Source organism: Opisthorchis viverrini, assembly GCF_000715545.1.
Source record: "Opisthorchis viverrini unplaced genomic scaffold opera_v5_272, whole genome shotgun sequence".
NCBI lineage: Eukaryota > Metazoa > Platyhelminthes > Trematoda > Opisthorchiida > Opisthorchiidae > Opisthorchis > Opisthorchis viverrini.
In genome coordinates this window covers 429,282-447,322 of record NW_008751930.1, presented here as the reverse complement: position 1 = coordinate 447,322, position 18,041 = coordinate 429,282, and the positions used below count along the sequence as shown (strand labels likewise).

General features: G+C 46.1%; 2 protein-coding genes across 2 annotated transcripts in view; one reads left to right on the top strand and one right to left on the bottom strand.

Annotated features, from left to right (window-relative positions):
• Positions 1-6,768: 6,768 nt before the first annotated feature.
• Positions 6,769-18,041, top strand: part of T265_09389 (hypothetical protein) — a gene marked incomplete at both ends in the record, with an annotated part of 68,298 nt that continues 57,025 nt past the window's right edge. Inside the window, 7 exons of the mRNA XM_009175433.1 lie at positions 6,769-6,933; positions 6,978-7,122; positions 7,161-7,272; positions 7,310-7,644; positions 8,747-8,867; positions 9,764-10,037; positions 15,508-15,695. Coding sequence (XP_009173697.1) covers positions 6,805-6,933; positions 6,978-7,122; positions 7,161-7,272; positions 7,310-7,644; positions 8,747-8,867; positions 9,764-10,037; positions 15,508-15,695 — 1,304 coding nt within the window. The remainder of the gene's footprint in view (positions 6,934-6,977; positions 7,123-7,160; positions 7,273-7,309; positions 7,645-8,746; positions 8,868-9,763; positions 10,038-15,507; positions 15,696-18,041) is intronic.
• Positions 15,418-15,690, bottom strand: T265_09390 (hypothetical protein; the record flags this gene model as incomplete). Its single annotated transcript, XM_009175434.1, has 1 exon — positions 15,418-15,690. The coding sequence occupies one exon, from the start codon at positions 15,688-15,690 to the stop codon at positions 15,418-15,420; it is 273 nt and encodes a 90-aa protein (XP_009173698.1).

Here is an 18,041-nt window from a genome sequence, read left to right as displayed (position 1 = left end):
TTTTTCACTTGTGCCTTTCAGGTGAACGACAGCCACTGGCCGACAAGAACAAAACCGACCCGGGAGACTTGGGCAAAAGCCTCGATCCTGTGTATCAATCCGTGAATCCGTGAACCCACGAAATGCTTCTTGATACAGATCTTACCAGTTGGAAAATAAACCTATCGTTGCTATCATTATTAATAAAAATGTAATCGATTCTCTTCGAGTAGAATGATGAGGAATAAGCGAAATAAAGCGAACTCTTCGGCTGTTTTTCATTTTCATCCCTGTATGTGTGTCTGGGATCACTTTTGAGTTGTCAGATGAACTTATGGTGGATGAATTCTGTTTCCGAATGTCACTAACTTAGGGGCTCAAAAATGCGTTAAAATTCTGAAAGGCAGGTGTCAAACCACCGTCGCTCCGAAGATTAAATAGCTGAACCGACGGCTCATCAATGCAATGCTCAGATTTCTGGCACACTAGTAGGAGTTTCCCTGATATCCTCGAATGCCTCTTTTCCTAATTTGCGCATGAAGGCAGTGCTTGATTGGGGTCGACCGCCACTGAGGTGACATTTTTGTTCTGAGCTAACAGGACACCCGGCTTACCATTATTATTAGTTTTGTTATTACTATTTTTATACCCCTCACTCGATTTTATGCGTTGAAAGAACGTCAACCACTTGGAGCATTTAAACCACCTTCCATCCTAGCGACAAAACGGGTGAGACTATTCTGTTTCGTGAAATGCAGTGGTTGTATGTGACAACTGCTGTTTTACGCATCTCATGCACCAAGGTGCCCAAAGGATCGACGTTTATTGGGTTGATTACGCTGAAAACGATTGAAGGACCGTCAGAGTTTCGCAACGACGTCCCGCTGGCAAAAGACACACCCGGAAGCTGATAGACACAACTAAAAGCTCGTAAACGTATTTCACAACATGATATTCCACGCGCATGAGGGAGCAATGGTTGATTTTTTTGGACGCAAGAAGGAATTTGGCGTCCCTAATAAAGTTCCACACAGTCATCACATCTAAACTCGGCTACGCGAAGCTAAGGACACCTTCTAACCGACTCGGTTTTCACAGGATGCTCATTAACTCTTACTCAAGGCAAATACCTTAGGCATCCTAAGTGACCAATCCATGGATCCCAAGGGAGACATCACTTACTTTAGAAGGAGCATGTCTACTGGACGCTTTGCCAGCCGCTCGAGAGAGTCGACATGCCATGTACTAAACGAAATACATTGTCATAGGAATCTACAGATCTAGTGACTGCTTGCTGCCGGAAGACTTCGGGGTATTTGGCCTCACCAGCATACGATGCGCGGTAATGGAACACATTCCGTAGCGGGTTACCGCTGTCGACACCTTGAGTTCCGAAGAGCAGCACGGATTTCCACAAATTGTTTTTGTGTGACGAAGACGTCCGCAAATCTGGGCGGTTGAACCCGAGCGAAATCGAAGGATATATTTTAGATCACATTATTTTTGATCTCTCAAAAGCATTTCACTTTCCTCCCATACCTTCCAACGCTCCAAAAACTCCGGTTAAAGAGAGAATGAGGCGCCCTTGATAAACAGAACTTTCCAAGTGAACGTGAGCTCCACACGCACTACTCCGTGATTGCCGCCCATTGGTGTTTCCTGGGACTCCGTTTGTAGACCAATCATCTTTCTGATATCCTGGATGCTTTTTCAATCGTGTGCCTACATTTTGCGGAAGATATGAAATCCCGGAGTTCCAACGTTAGCGACCTTTGAATGCTTGTGGACGCAGCAGTCACTTGACTGACAATGAGTGACGAAATGCTCAACCACATATCGATCAGAGAAGACTCAGCAAATGCTCCTTGGGGACATGTTGAGAATGTACCAGGAAACAGTATGAATATGGGCATCAGAATGGCTCCTTTCAAACGTCCTCCTTCCGTCGTTTTAAGATTGGTTCGACATACTTCCACCGTATTTTTGGCATGAAATTTCGGAGGCTGTATCGAGCTTGCGTAATACAACTGTAGTGTCTGTAATCCGTTGTCACATTTACCGTTCTTCCTAAACTTAAACTACACTTTGTAACTGTCGTTCACATTGTATCATGACGTTTGTTTTAATATTACGAATACACAATTTTCCGGTGCGACCTGCTGGCTTCTTGCTGAACGGGTGCATTTACGCTAATGGGACTAGATCTCTGTGTTTGTGTCAACTGTTGAACGTCACAATAAATCCCTGTGACATTTTTTAGCCGTGAATAATTTTTCTACCGTGAAATATACCACGCACGCGGAACCATTTGTGGGAAATTCCGACAAGTGAATATTTTCTTTCACAGCCAGTTACCGCATTTTGATCGGTGCAGTGGACTATTGGATCTACACATTCGTGAGTCCACATTTGTCTACTCATTCCTTTCCTATTGTGATTTTGTGATTTTGTATTGGTTACTTTGCTTGTTAATTTATCCGAACACGCTGATAAGGTCCTAGTCCGCGACACCACTCTAAGAATATGGACACTCAATTGTTTACTAAGGACGCAAGGAGTCCATAACCTTCAATGGCTCTGAGTAATACCAGTGATCAAAACTTAGTCGACAAGATGTTTGTAAAGAATGGTTTGAAACAAAATAATCACTGTATGATGACGTTTAAATTTCTCTACTTATGAGCGAGGGATTCCAAAACTTAGGCATGCGTTCGAATCACCGATTGCCCAGGAATTCCGTCTGTTTTAACCGGCTTGATTTGCATGCAGTTTCACCGGATGTAACTTACGGGTTAGTCCTCAGGAAAGTTTGCGAATCGCATGCAATATTCGTCTCAGAGGAACCAGTGCGCAGTGGAGTTATGCATAAAACACATGAGAATTTGTTGCCTTCCAGGAACCAGATACAAACTCTTCCCTGCGACGATGAATCCAAGGCGCTCAAAAGGTGGGCTAAAAGTTCTTGAGATGGGGACCAGTAGTATATCAGAGACCGGTAAATAAGCTTGTACTGGAGACCGGGTACAAGGTCTTTCCCAGAAAATACAAAAATATAGCATTTTAGTACATGAGTCCCAGTGGAAGAATCGGAACCGATGGGAACGAAATACATGGGGTCGTTTGAGGTCTTCGGCAATAATCTTCCGTGACCTTCCTTCTGCCCCTGGGACCACGCTGCATTCCCCACTGCACTGCGCAGGCATTGTTTGTTTCGTACCAGTAGAGGGGAAGTATCGATTGTCAAGCCAACCTACGAAGCCTGTGATGGCTTATCGCACAGAAGCTTTGCAAATATTAGATTCACCGGCCTACTCTTTTAACTGCCTTACTCGCCGACATGGGACGAATCGATCTTATTGAAGGCAATTGAGTTCGAAAATACAACATTGTTGCGCTATATTTTTAAGGCAACGTTTGCTTTTATTCTTAGTGTCTGGTTGGGGTCTAGTGGGTTCAAATGTCTCAGCATGCTTCTGGTAGTTTGGGATATCCTTAAGAAACATGGTCTCACTGACCAAATCTTCGGATGAGTCACCTCAGGACCGAGAACTTGATATTCGTGACCTGAACAATGAATCTCCAAAATGATTCATATAGCAATTGCAAACACTATCCATCAATCGTCTAACACATGTAAAAGCTGGTGGCATACCGTTCGCCATAATTTCGACTCCTAAATCATTTAATCAAGTTCCTTCTGTCCCACCGCTTTCGGTTTCAAGGTCTGTATGATTCAAACGAAAATTTGACACCATATTAAAATTTTCGTCGGGATGGAAGCCGTCATTTGATGACTGAACCAAAATACTCTTCTCCACTGGTCTCGATTGGAGTTTTCCATACTCCGTCCGGGGACCACCGATTCTTTCGCCCCACCCCAACGGCTCGCTGTGCGCTCTCGAACGCATAACCACATTTCGCGGTTCACATGATGCCTTGCAGTTCCTTGGAAGCGCGTTTCAAATGGGTGTCGGTCCCGCGGATCAGTGTTTATCTGACATTCAGCTTCCGCTGAATGGATTAGAGTGCGTCCATGAGTCGTTGGAAGGAGGCCCGCCGGGAGGCTTTATTGTGCCTGGCGAGAAATTGAGAAGTATAAACAATATGGGTAGTTCTGAACTCTTTTCGCCTGTGTGTCTTAACCTCCGAGTGGGTGTGATACATTCTCACGAACCGCTTGAACAGGGTATGCTAATTTACGCGAGCCCTACTGATGGTTGACGGGAACACGGTAAGCAGGTTTATAGGATCACTGTGGGAATTGAGTTTCGTACGTACATCGGTATAACCAGACGAACTAGAAATCCAGAATTCAGATAAGAGCAACAAGTAGCACGTGTGTATTCGAATTGGGGAATATGTACAGCATATGGAATGTTAAAACAAGAGAATAATGAATAGAGCGACGAATAGGGTCAGTCATGTTCATCACATCCGCCACACCTTGAATGAGCATGTGAATGTTTATAGTCCAGTGGTGGTCTTGACCGCAATCTTTCGGATCTTCTCGGAATGGAAACTTCAGGCTCTTCACAGGTTGTGTTCTTCAGATACGTTTTGTTCAGATACCATAAGATCATCCACAAAGGATTCATTAGTTTTTGAAACAGTAGGAGTGCCGTTAGCAGACTGACCTCTTGTATTGAACTCAAACTGGTCAATGTGCCTCCGGTGGCAAGCGAGATCATCCAAATCGAGAATGGTGACCATGCGTTTGCCATTGGATGAAAGTGCTATTCCTGTAGCAGGTCGTAAATCATTACACATGAGAAATGTAACATCAGCCGTTTTGACACAGTCAAGACTTGTACGTAGCGAACGAGATTTAAATAGAAGCGCGGTACTGTTCCCAGTAACAGAATGGACGTCGTACTCGTATTGCATTAGAAAATTATCAACCCCACGGTCCAATTCCACAAAAGTAGTAGAAGAAAGTGCAATAATGACAGACTTCAGTGTTCGGACAAAATTTTCAGCAAGTCCATTCGACTGGGGATGTCGCGGAGTAGTCGACATCCAAGACCCTTCAACCATTCCTCGAGGAATTTTCCAGTGAAGTGTGTGCCGTTATCAGTGACCAAAACATTAATACACCTTCGTGGCTGAATACTTTCCTCAGTGCTTGCTGAGTGAATTCGGCACTTGAAGACGTAGTTAGAAAAACTTCAGGCCGACGTGACTATGCATCAATAAGAATTAAAGCATAGTATTTGCAGAGAAAAGGACCACAGTAGTCGGCATGAACTCGATGAAACGCTTGACGAACAGGCTTGTGTAAGCCAAATGGAACAATTCGTCTCTAGGGTAATCGTATGCCACCTGTAGGCTTAAGACATTTAGGAATCGGTTGTTTGATTTCGTTCACATTCACAGATCTCGGTAAGGTGATACTGGTTTGCAGTAAGCGGAGAACTTTGAGTCCGATAATCGACGGTCCCAACGTTGAAACCGAAAATTTACAACCGATAGAGGTAGCTTGGGGTAACCTCACAGGGATCGCGCAACTACCAACCAGAGATACAGAATGTCCAGTGATACTGCGAATGCTAACATCTGTAGGTACTATCACGGCACTGGGGAGAGTGCAGTTAGATCTGATTGTGGAATGATGGGTTCAACAATACCAGTATCAACAATAAGTCATGCTTTTGACCAGAAGCGGATATCCACGTTTTAAAAACATGTGACGAATTTTGGGACAAAACAGATAGACAAAGAGTAGAAATACCTTCAGATAATGCCTTCACGTCAGTATTTGGGTCAGAGGTCAACTGACACACTTTCTTGTCTTACAGACAAGTTGACAAGTGTCCTGTTTTACCGCAGATAAAACACTTCCCTCGTCTGTGGGGACATGAATATCTGGAATGGTTTCGTCCACAAGACTCGCATTTCCCAAATTTTTGAACCGCGGGGTTAGGGTTACGATCTGTGAAGTGACGTGTTGATGGATTTGGGGCACGAGAGTCTGTTTGAGGTTTGAATTTGTTGTTCGTCCGCATCCTTGCATTATTTCATTTAGAATAATTTAACAAGACTGCTTCCTCATTCTTCGTCACATGCTTCACATCTTCATACTGCTCACATATTTTCCGAATAGTTTGAAATTTCGGATCCGGACAGAGTAGCAGCTTCTGCTGTAATTCGGGCAGCTGAATGCCAGCAATGAGCCTACCAAGCAGCTGGTCCTCCAATTGGGCACCGAAGTCACATTTGGCTGCCTGTGTCTGCAGCCGCAATACGAATTCACGAACCGACCGAGAATGAGAGCGAGTCAACATATTGAACCTAGCTCTTTCGGCTGCTACGAAGTTAATCGGTTTGAGGTTTTGAAGAACTTTTTTCTTCAATGAAGTTTAAGAAATATCGAATGGAGATTCAGGATATACTAAAATTTTGATCACAGTATACGCCTCCTTGCCAACGAAATGTAGGAATATGCAGTGATTATCAGTCATGTTCATCACAATTACAGAGTGCACTTTCATTTTGAGGCAATTTTTCTCACTTAGTATAGTCGGTGAATGATGCGTCCTTCTTGTGAGGGTTGCCTGCGTTGCATCTGGTACGCAATTGAAATCAATTTCAGACTCTTGTGGTCTGAGTCCACACTCAGGCAAGCCTACAGTCAGAAGCTGGGTGCCTGACAACTGATACCCCAATCTTCCCATTTGTGAGTTTCGTGTGAATGGAAGCTGCTCAACGGCATGTATAAGCCCCATCCGGGGAGCTCGTTCATCCAGTGCGTCAGTAGATGAGTCTGCGACTAGCTGAACTGAAGACGTAACCTTGAAGCACTGCTCGTTTTTGAAGGACTGCTTGCTAATGGCTCTTGCGGATCTTACTGGGTATCCAGCCGATCGTGAATCAGTTAGACCGGCGAGTGTTGATTTCGTCCAACGCCCAATTGGCCATCTTGATGAATTTAAACTTCACTGGGCTCGAAACTTGGAGGTGCGTGAATACAATTGGTCAATATGAACCCAAATACTTTGCAGGATGCTGTGAAACCAGTGACTAATGGGATAAAGTGTGGTCCGGTTCAAATTGATTTTAACCATGGCACAACTACACTGGCATTCAAGTTTTCCGGTGGTGCCATAATAGCAACGGACTCGCGTGCATCCTCTGGCTCATATATCGGTAAGTCCGTCGGTCCCCTGAGTTTGAACAATTTCCAGCTTCGGCAACAACGGATAAAATCCTTATCATCAACAAGTATCTCCTCGGAACAATGGCGGGCGGGGCAGCTGACTGCGCATATTGGGAACGAGTTCTTTCGAAGCAGTGCAGGTAGTGTCGCCCAACGTTTTTTTTTATTCTGTCTAAGATTATTCGAGCTAAGGAACAAGGAGCGGATGTCAGTTGCTGCGGCGTCTAAGCTTCTGGCAAATATGCTGTATGAATACAAAGGCGCGGGTCTGAGTATCGGGACCACAATTGTTGGCTGGGACAAAAAAGGAGCTGGGATATACTATGTTGACGACGACGGTCAACGATTCACTGGAGACTTGTTCTCGGTGGGGTCCGGTAGCACATATGCATATGGCGTCTTGGATACGATGTATAAATATGACATGAAAAATGAGGAAGCCTATGAACTCGCACGTCGTGCAATTTATCACGCCACGCATCGGGATGCTGCATCCGGTGGTTTTATAAACCGTAAGGTTAAACTTCATCTAGAAGCAACTTCTTTTTAGTGTATCATATGACGAAAGACGGCTGGAAGTTTATCGGAAAGTTCGACGTTGGGGACCTTTATTACAAATACAAGACCTAATGTTGGAAGTTGTTTGTCGCAATAAAGCTTACCAATTTCGCACTGTTTTCGTTTTTCCTCTGTTCTTTTTCGGCACATGCTACTAAAATTCCATTTACAGGCACCTGGAAGCATTAGTTACAGAAAACTCCGAATTCCCTGTTTGGCAAGAAGAATGCTCCGTAGGTTGTTATGTGCTGGCAGTTTCTTGTTCCTGACGGCATTCGTCTGTGAATATGTGCTCTATTACTGGACCATTCATCGTTGTTCCTGGCCGGCCTTACCCCATGGTACTCAGATGGATTATCTTTTGCAATCTAAATTCTCGAAGGTGCTGGTGCTTGCTGATCCACATTTAGTGGGACCTATCCGTGGCCACCCGTTAGACAGAATCAGAAGGTTTGTCCTCTGCATGTTTTAACCTTTTTAAGAGCACAGTAAATCATTTGCTCGGAGCTGTTGTGTATCCATAGCTGGCACATGGTGTTTCTGTAACCGTATAAGATTATCTTTGTACGACTGGTGTGATATACTCACTTTAGGTAAATTACGCTTGATGTTAGTCTCAGGCTGGCGGGAGCAAATTGCTTGGTCTATGTCAACCCTGTTCTTTGGAGCACTTGCAGATGTCCACTAACTCTATAGGGATATTGGTTATCAAACGTGTCATCGTGGAAGTGTTAGCACTTCCGTTTGCTTGCGAGGTATTGAGCATCTTCTGTCTGGATAAGGTTCGAATACTTTTGGAATTATCCTTCTGGGGGTATCGTTCGATGATACCATTTTGAGGTCAGCAACGAACGGCAGCTAGCTGGTTAGGCTGTTCTGTAAATGTGTATACTAAGCGGTAACAGAGCGGGTTCCTTCTTCTATGATACGCCTATTGGGTGAAGCAGAGAACTTGGAAAGTCCACTTTCTGGCATGCTAGGGTCACTGGAAGGTTAGCATCAAGCACTGGTGATTCGCTTGGTTCAAAGCCCTACCAAGATCAATGAAGATTTCAGCAACGCGACAACCTCAGTCTATAACTTGTGTGCTTTCCCTGGGCCGTCTCAAGCTTGGGGCGTGCAGTAACGAATCCTTGCCCAATATCGGTTTAGCAGCTCATGCTTGTTGCACTCTCCTGTAAGTTTGATAACTACCAGTGTAAGGCTTACTGGGATATACTTCAAAGGCCAATGTGTGCCACCATTTCCGCAAAGTGATTTGATATTGGGCATCCTCCAGTGCTAGAACTGTTACCGATTCTCACACAGGATAAAAAATGGACGGGTTAAAGTTGTCCGCGCGTCCAGCCGCTGTATAGGGAACAATATTCCACTGGGCATAGGATGTCCTTGGAGTGGAAAAGAAGAGGAGCTGGTAGCGATGCTCCGTCTTCCAAAAACAGGCGACGTATTTAGCGAAAAGAAAAGCTGCCGAGCGGTGACTCTTTGGCGCTGCTACCTCATCCCCTAAGATTGCAAGCTACTCCGAACGATGAGGCACTGATTAGTGTCTCTAAACACTCGGTTTCTTCATTTGTGCATCAAATCAATTTGGTTTCGGTTCCCCACTGTCTCATTCTCTCGGGCATTTACATTTATTTCTGAGACGGTCGCGCTGCTGGTCATCAGCCCTGTCCCCAGTGAGCCGGGGGAAATGCTGTGGACTTCCTGGTTCGTGTAACTGTCATTGTAGGTCACAGTCTAACCACAGCCATTCACAGTGGTGCATACGTGGTACCCGAGTGTTTCGTAATCATGATGCTTGCAGGATCGTGTGTGAGTAGAGTAGGCTGGACATGAAACACGTTCAACGGAGAGCGCGTGCCTCGGATGTGCGCCGATCACGGACTGTTCCTTTACAGATACAGTGGATGTCGCTTGACAACCGGGTGTCCTCCAACTAACCAGCCCCGAATCCAAATACACCGCATGGCTCTCAGTTGCCGGTAGCGGAGATCAATTGCTGCTTACCGCTCCTTGAATACCAGCATGAACCCCGACTTGTTTGCTGCTAGTTTTGATTGCGCTTTTCAGGTCTACGCAAGACGGACACCTCTCCCTTAGCCCAGAAGCAAATCAAACCTATCAGAACCAGCTCTTCAAACGCCTGCCGCTTGGTCGGATATTAACGGCCACTGCGAACAGGTACCGAAAGCGCTACTTAAAGCAGGAACTTCTGTTTGTGGTTCAACCCAGCCAGCCTCATCCAAACACGATCTCTGATAGGATCATGACTTTGCTGGAGGTTCGGCGACAAATTCCTTCTGCCTGCAAGCACACATCAACCCGACCTAACATCCAGTACCAGGTGAGACTGAGGATTTCGACCGGGTAGAGGCTGCATCGACCACATCTTCACACTTTGTCAGGTAAAGATAAAAAATTAAAGATAATCGTTCAGCTGTAACGCCCTTTCGGTGCCTAGCTGCCATGCCATCAGAAGGAAGTATGAGACGTGGGATACTGTCGGGGTTCCAAAGCCTAGACAGGGGAAGTCGAGAGGCAGAGGTCGGTTTCGAATCGCGGTCCTTCCGGTCAGTAACTTCGCGCTTTAACCGCAGCGACATCGCCCCCACATGTGCATAGTTCAGGGCGTGAGAGTGTATGTTGAACTCTCTAAAGACTTCCTTGCAAATAATGGTGTCCAATGGGGATGTCCTCTCCACTGTTGTTGAACTCCGCCGTTGATGAAATAGCGGGGTGAGCGTTGCAAGGTTTTCGAAACTCCGGTGTTGGAGTCGTTGCTGGTGAGAACCTTGTGAATCTGGAGTACGCAGACGCCATCGTCCTCACCTCTGAAGATGAAAGAAGGAAATTCTTCACCTGTATCACCCTTTCGGTGTCTAGCTGATGGTGCCACCCGAAGGAAACACCAGAGCTTTGATGCTGCCAGGTTGCCTAAATCTAGACGGGATAAGTCGAGGTGCAGAGGTCAGGTTCGAACCACAGGCCATCCGCTCAGTAAGATCACGCTTTAAACACAGCCATCTCGCCTCGCTTTCAATACGAAGCAGATGCCTTGTTGGAAGACATTGCCACCGGCATACCGTCTTTCAGTATGCGTCTTGCATCTTCAAAGCGCCAATTCATGCCACAGAACGTGTGTTCTTTGAATACATCCCTTCCACTTCAATGAGCATAACTGGATGTTGCAGAGATGTCTTCATACCATGGTTTTTGTATCAGTTCTGACGAAATTGTGTCTGTTGAAGTGTGTGAAGGAACCTTGGAACTCTAAACACGTCTGCCTATTTGCGTCGCTTCTGGACTCGAAAAATTATATCCCCAGGTCTCGAGGGCCGCGTGTACCAGGCAATAGTAAGGGCTTTATTGATGCAATAGGAATCTTTCAACTGTGTCACTATTTTGGTGCTTAGCTGCCATGCTACCTGAAGGAACCACGGGCTGAGATTCTGCCAGGTTGCTAGGTCAGTAGGTCCGTGCCCTAACCTAAGCTGCCTTAAGCTCGTAACGAAATGACCCCGAAATCGCCTATCCCATCAAGACTGCGATAATAACGTTTATCGATCCTTGACATTTCACTTTCTTGCATTCAGCCTTCGGCAGACCATCAATATGACCGTGCGTTTCCACTGGCTTTCTGTCCAGATCAGCTCGATAATCTGGTGCTACTGGAACTCGTCGACGTTGAATGAGGTTGCCGTATTTCCGTACGCGTAATGCTGACGGAAGGTGAAGTGATCGCCATCTACCCCCCACATTGGTATGATCATGCAGCGTAACCCCAGAAGGAACGGTGGTCTTTAGTTGAAGCTTTTCATCGGTAACCGACAGCCACATTATCCAAATTAATCAGTGACTGGTTTGTGCTTCTTCCGGGTTTAATCGTCCAGCTTGGGTATTCTTATCATCCGCCAGGATTACTGAAACCGTTCTTCTTGCTTATCAAAGCAATCTGGACAAATCTTAGTAAAACCCGTACCTCTCAGACTGAACTGCAGTATGTTGGGGCTTCTGCTGATACGGCAAAAACCACGGCTTACCGCATCAACCAGCAATGATCGTAATCGAGCCAGAAAACCGCACGGCTCAATGTCGACTGTTTACTTAGATCTAGTCCAGGAGAGGCTTTTAGCCTTGGGGCCGAGTGTAACCCCGCAGATACCACGATCGAGTGCGTCGGGATCACCAGATATCCATCTAAGCTAGCCTTAAACGGTTTGAGGTGCGCAAACGAAGTGAGGGGGTTTCGTGTGCATGTTTCGGCACCATCAACATTTCAGCTAAAGATGCCTATTGCCCAATTTGATATAGAGTGCGGTCGTTGAAAGCTGTAACGTTGATCAAGTCTTTTGAAGTTAGTGAGAGGTCATTTTGCGGGTTGGCATTTTCTACACTGAACAGTAACTAAGGACTTGACAAATAATTTGATTGCACTACTTATTTCAGTTGGCGGGGGGACGGTTAGGGAGAACCGTTGGGCGAAAAGCCGCAAGGATGAGTGGGGATTCCTGCTTGCCCAAGCCGAAGAAGTGGGTTGGGTTGAAGCACCCAACCTTGGGCCTCTGGTCCAAAAGTTGGACCCGCATGTCGTTGGGAGGATGTGGTGTAGTGTGGCACTGCTGCCACACTCCTATTGCGTCTGCGCACAGCAGGCGACTTTTGAGCAGCACCAGCTTCTTTGGCTTTAAAAGTATCTGTTTCAGAAGGTATTTTGACCGTATTAAACAACACACTGGCGGATCACGATCAATCTTTGAACGATCGGAGTGTTTGGCTTTAGGGCCAACCTTTTTTTAATCCGTTCTTTCTCTTGGGAAGGCAGCATCGCTGCTTCCATAAATATGGACCTGCTGGTCGCCTGAGAGAAACATAGTAAGGCGTTTCGCTCCTAAGCTATCTACGTTGATATACACGACGGAATATTTCGTTTCGTCAAGATCAGACGCACTAGATGTTCGACAATCTTGCGCGTCATCGGTCGGAAACACTAACACATCATAGTTAACCTGCGAAATGATCGCCAGCCCTTGGGTCAGCCAGAGGAGCACGTGATTTAAACGGAATCAGAAACACAGAACAAGTTGACACTTACCCCTACATAGCTACCGAGACAAACTCGACAAACATCGAGTCTCCGTGGTTCCACATTACCCCATGTTCCAGTCCCGTTACCTGCCTTTACTTTGATGTCACAATGGGGCAGATACCCATTGTTACGCCATATTTACGCCGGCTGAAGGATTGTGACGGGTTTTTGCACGTTCATTCACCGATCTTATTCCCTCCAGTTTAAATTGGCGTTAGGGACTTGCGCGCAGCATCACATTTAACTGTGCAAACCGTACACACTGTAGCGTTTATTTCAACAAAATGGTTGTACGTTAGTGAAACACCAGTGTTTTCCTCTGGTGTTGCCGTCATCATAATCATTATCGACAGCATGACGTCAGTGTTCAACACCGGTGCTTCGCTGCCGTACAATAATGATTTATTTGAAAGCCCTGTTGTGGAGAAAAGAATAAAGGCGGATGTGGGACTTAGTTCTAGCTTACTACAATCATTCCGAGGTTCATGCACCTCCAGACACTCATTCAGGCAATCTGGATAGCAACTGACAACACGAACACCAATAACATCGATTATCGGCCGTATCTCACAGTGTCTCCGACCAGGCTCAGTGGAGATCACGCGGTCCCCATCCTGGAAGGCGAGTAGTACCGACAACACCCAAGCATTTAGTAATCTTTTTCATACCCCTCTCCCAACTCAAGGTTTGGCCACCTCACGGCCTCCGCCAATCTGAATTGCGCGTGAAAAACAGCATTCCCCAAAACGACTGACGCTCAGTTATTGATCTATGCCATCGGTAACTGATGGTGATGTGATCGATTTGAGCTTGTGACTGGCAAGCCATTGGAGGACAATGTGATCAGACGACTTCGGGTATTTCGTAAGTTAGTATTGCATAAAAACAGCCTGCCGTCAGTACACAGCTGAGACAGTCGTTCACTATTGTCCGTGTTTACTGAGCTCAGTCCATGTTGATCACCTGATTGACCCTCACACGCGCTAAGCATACTCACTTGTGCAGGCTGACCTCCGGCTACGACAAAGATATCTGAGCCTTTAGCTTGCCGGAATAGGGCATTCAGAGTGTCATAAAACCTGTCTTTGATGGTGTCAGCGCTACAGCTTTTCGGGTCGTAAGCGGACACGACAAACAGATATCGATCACCTTCCTGCTTATGAGACTCCTTCACGGACGTTGCCTGATGAACCGCACAGAGGTGACCATCAACGCGTATCCTGTCAGGCAAGTATCCTTCTTCCCACTGACTTAGGACGATACAAACCCCTCCACATCCTGTTGTGCCGGTTCCTGGGCTCCACAGCCGGAAGCGGGTGGAGAGTGATGAGGCGGTTAGTTTAGCCACTGTGGTTGCATCTTGAATTCTTGTTTCTGAGACACAGCACACAACAATGCCAAGCGAGTCCAGTGTGAGAGCAAGAGCAGCTTGTTGACCTTTGTGCTTCAGAATGCAGACATTGAAGGCGGGCATCCTGGCTTGAAGATTGATTTCGAGATAACTAAAGATATCGGCGCCGGACGACGCGCAGATGTTGCTTGTAAAACCTTGCAGGACAAACAGAGTCATCAGTCCTAAGTGCTGGGTCTACAAGAGGGGAGTCACTAATGGGGTAGGGACAGGAGGTATATATGTATATGTATATATGGTAATTCTTTTTCGTCCGCTATGAAGGGGTAAGTGTCAACTTGTTTTGTGTTTCTACTTACGTTTAAAATCACTTTTTCCTCTGGCTGACCCGAGGCCTGACAGTCATTTCACAGATTAAACATGGTGCGTTAGTGTTGTCGTCCCGGTAATGTGTGACATTGCCGAATAGATAGTCTGAACCTCGTGTGCTCCTGACGACAGTGAGGCAACCATACGTTATCTCATCCCTCGTACTTCCTTCGGGTGGCATGACAGCTAGGCACCGAAAGCATGTTACGGATGAACGATTTTATTATTACGATTATTCCCGAAGTATCTCCTTCCGTCGTCAGATTTCCGTGTGGCCTAGAATGGACGTTCGTTCGTCTTAAACTCACCTATCTGCCTATCTCTTCGTCGTAGTTTCTCGGCCTCTAAGACCGTTCTTGACCTAGCCGTATCGCAGCTACTTGGGAAAACGATTCGGCGCCGTAGGTTTTGCATATCCTGACCAGCGCAAATGATGGTGAATCAAGATACTCTTGATTCCGTTCATTTGCAGTAATCGTATAATCATTCGCAAACATTGCAGATTGACCCCATTGAGAATCCGGGTATGATCCCGACATGCCATCCGTATCTCACTATGATGTAGGTGTAGATAGCACTGCACCGTGATTTTTTGTGTACACTCATAGGTGATTGTTTCAAGCACGTCTTCAAATTCTTCGAAACTGATCACTACTTCTCAATATTCTCAAGTTCAATCCTTCGACTATCGTTTGGTTGGTGGTCAGAGTGTTATCGACGTGATCGAAATCCGTGTTCGGTGAATTTTTGTGCTCCGCAGTGAAGCATCAGTGCCAACATGATATTGCTGATGCTGATGCTGATGATGTGATCCGCCTCCAGGAGTGTCGTGCATATATATAGAGACAGTAATCTGGTACGTAGTAAAAGGTCTATGCACGTCACATTAGGCTCCCGTTTAATTCATTTACGACGTTCTTACAGGACCTTTAGGCAGGATATATTTCCTCCCCGAACCTCTCCATCCTTCTCTTGAACAGAGATTGGCAAATACGACAAGCGTTCCAGACTGCGCTTGCCCTTCTCCAACCGAATCTGGTGTTTATCTTGGGTGATATTTTCGACGAGGGCTCCTGGATTGGCGATGTCGACTTCCTCTCTCATCTCCAACGCTATGATTACATATTTCAACACGACCGTTCCAAGACTATAATGAAAAATGTCGTTGGCAACCACGATATTGGATTTCATTATGCGTGAGTTTTTCCATTTCTTTGTTTTCCCTACGAAGAAGCTGTTTCTCCTTGCTTTCTTCCCTTGCGCGTAGATTTTGATGTCTACTCTATGGTACTTCAGTGGTAACAAGATGAATTGAGTAGATTTCTATAGACCTCAAGGTTTGTTCACGGGGAACCAACTGTGCTGTTGAGGCCACCTGTTTCGGCCTTTAGTTGCAGTTAAAGCGCAAAAACATGTACCTCTGAAGAATGCTCTAGTGCATCCTGGTATCTTGTCTATCCACCGTGGCATACCAACTCACTTAACCTCATAGTCGCGACCCAATTTTCTAGCGCAACATTTAAACTTTGCCAGGCTAAGATTATGGGGGCGTGCAATACCCAGCAGTCCTGTGCGGAAGAAGACAGTTTTCTACCCCAAACTCTTGTTGACGAAGGGTTCTGAGAGGACAGGTCATGACGTAGCAACGTGAACTGAAGGTGGCTGCTGTCCATTTGAGCATAGTGAAATCTCTTAGTGAGTTCCGGACGATTCTCCCTGCGCTTTGTTAGGAACCCTGCAAAACACGAAACCGACCCTAGTGGCGAGATGGTCATCAGTTCCTGACCGGACACATAGCCGACCCTTGCATATTGTTGCTTATCGGGTTTAGTTTAGGTGAGGTTCATTGTGACGTGTTATTCTGACCTCATCCTCAGATCAGTCGTTCAACTTTAACACTTTCGGTGCCTTACCATCATACCAACTAAAGGAGAGCTGAGACACTGCCAGTTTGCTCAAGCTCTGATGGGAACCATGGAGATGTTTAGCTTGGGTTCGAGCCACGGAACTTCTGGTCAGTTGGCGCCTTAACCAGATGCGTTTGTCTCATTCGTCTTTCAGCTGTAGCACCCTTTGGGCGCGTAGCTACCATGCTAACCGTAGGAAGCACGAGTGCCGGGATACTGCCACGTTGCTCAAGTCTAGACGAAGTCGAGATGCAGAGGTCGGGTTGGAATCACGGACCCCTCGGCCAGTAAATTCGCGATCTAACCAATTTATTTCTGACCATTTCCTTTGGTGGTTGTTGAGCCTTTCGGAATATGTATCTACCACCTCATTTTCGTTCCTTGCCAGGACCTTGTTTCTCCATGGTTGTATGGCAGCTGAACAGGCTCCACTGTAGATGTGTTACTGTCAGTGGTGATAATGATATTGATATCGAAAGATGACCGGAGACGAAGTGATGTTTAGGCCGTATGATGGGCTGATGATCAACTTTGCCACTGTCATCATGTGCGCCATACTCAAACGGATCGGTCATACACAAAATCGTTAAACTGTTTGAAGTTAGAATCACACTTTTGGGATTCAGCATGGCATTTTTATTCGTCAAAGTTTTCTGACGCGACAGCTCCTTGTTCGTTAGAGGGAGTCGGTGACATTCGAATTGGGCGATCCGTGCAGAACACGATCTACTGGTCCTGCGATGCCGACCTCTGGCAAATGGTGAAGGCCATCCGTATTCTTCCCGGTACACTGTCGTCAGTTGGTATTTTCAGTTTTTGGTTGTGAACTGACTGACCGGCTCCCATTATCTGTGTACAGGCACTTCCCCGCCACAGGTGCTTTCATTCAGTGGGGATTGTTCTCTTGTCAAAAACCGAGGATAGCAATCTACACTGTCTCCAGCTACATCCCGTACCCAAGTACGAAAAACTGCACTCTTCGACTGAAAGTCGAAGGATCAGGACAAGCTCAAGGTCGGAATGCAGCGATCCACATTTTTTTCAGACGAGATGCTCGCTTTGTAAACTCTCTAAGTTTTGTATTGGCATAGCTAATGTTTTGAGCCCATTTTACCAGAGGGTTGTTTCTGGATTCCTTCGGTTGTTTTGCTTTGAATTGCGTGTGAGGCATTGAAGTGACGCGGACTACGTATCTCCTGAAACATGTATACAGACTTGGTGGTGTTTCTCTGGCTAGGATACGCATGTTGGACGTTTTCGTCGGTGAAAGACGGGAAACATTTTTGGGGAACCTCAAAATCTGCGTTTACTTCGCAACATTATCCTAGTCAACACAATAGAACCTGCCATTGTTTTACCGGCAACTGCATTTACTGAACTTTGCACACCCAACCTAAGTGCAATTCAGCGCGCCTTAGTTCTCAGTTATTCATATCTTGTTGGCAGCTCTTGGAACCTTCCAGCGCGAGTTTTCGTTTTGTTTCTTTCACTCCTGTTCTCGGTGACAATGTTAAAATAATCTCATTCGGACCATCGGGCCGATTCATTCGTAGGTGCATATATTTGTGTATGTGCAATTCATGGTTGTACGTGGGCTGGTATACTTCCAGGGCGCCCACACCTAGACAGGAGGAC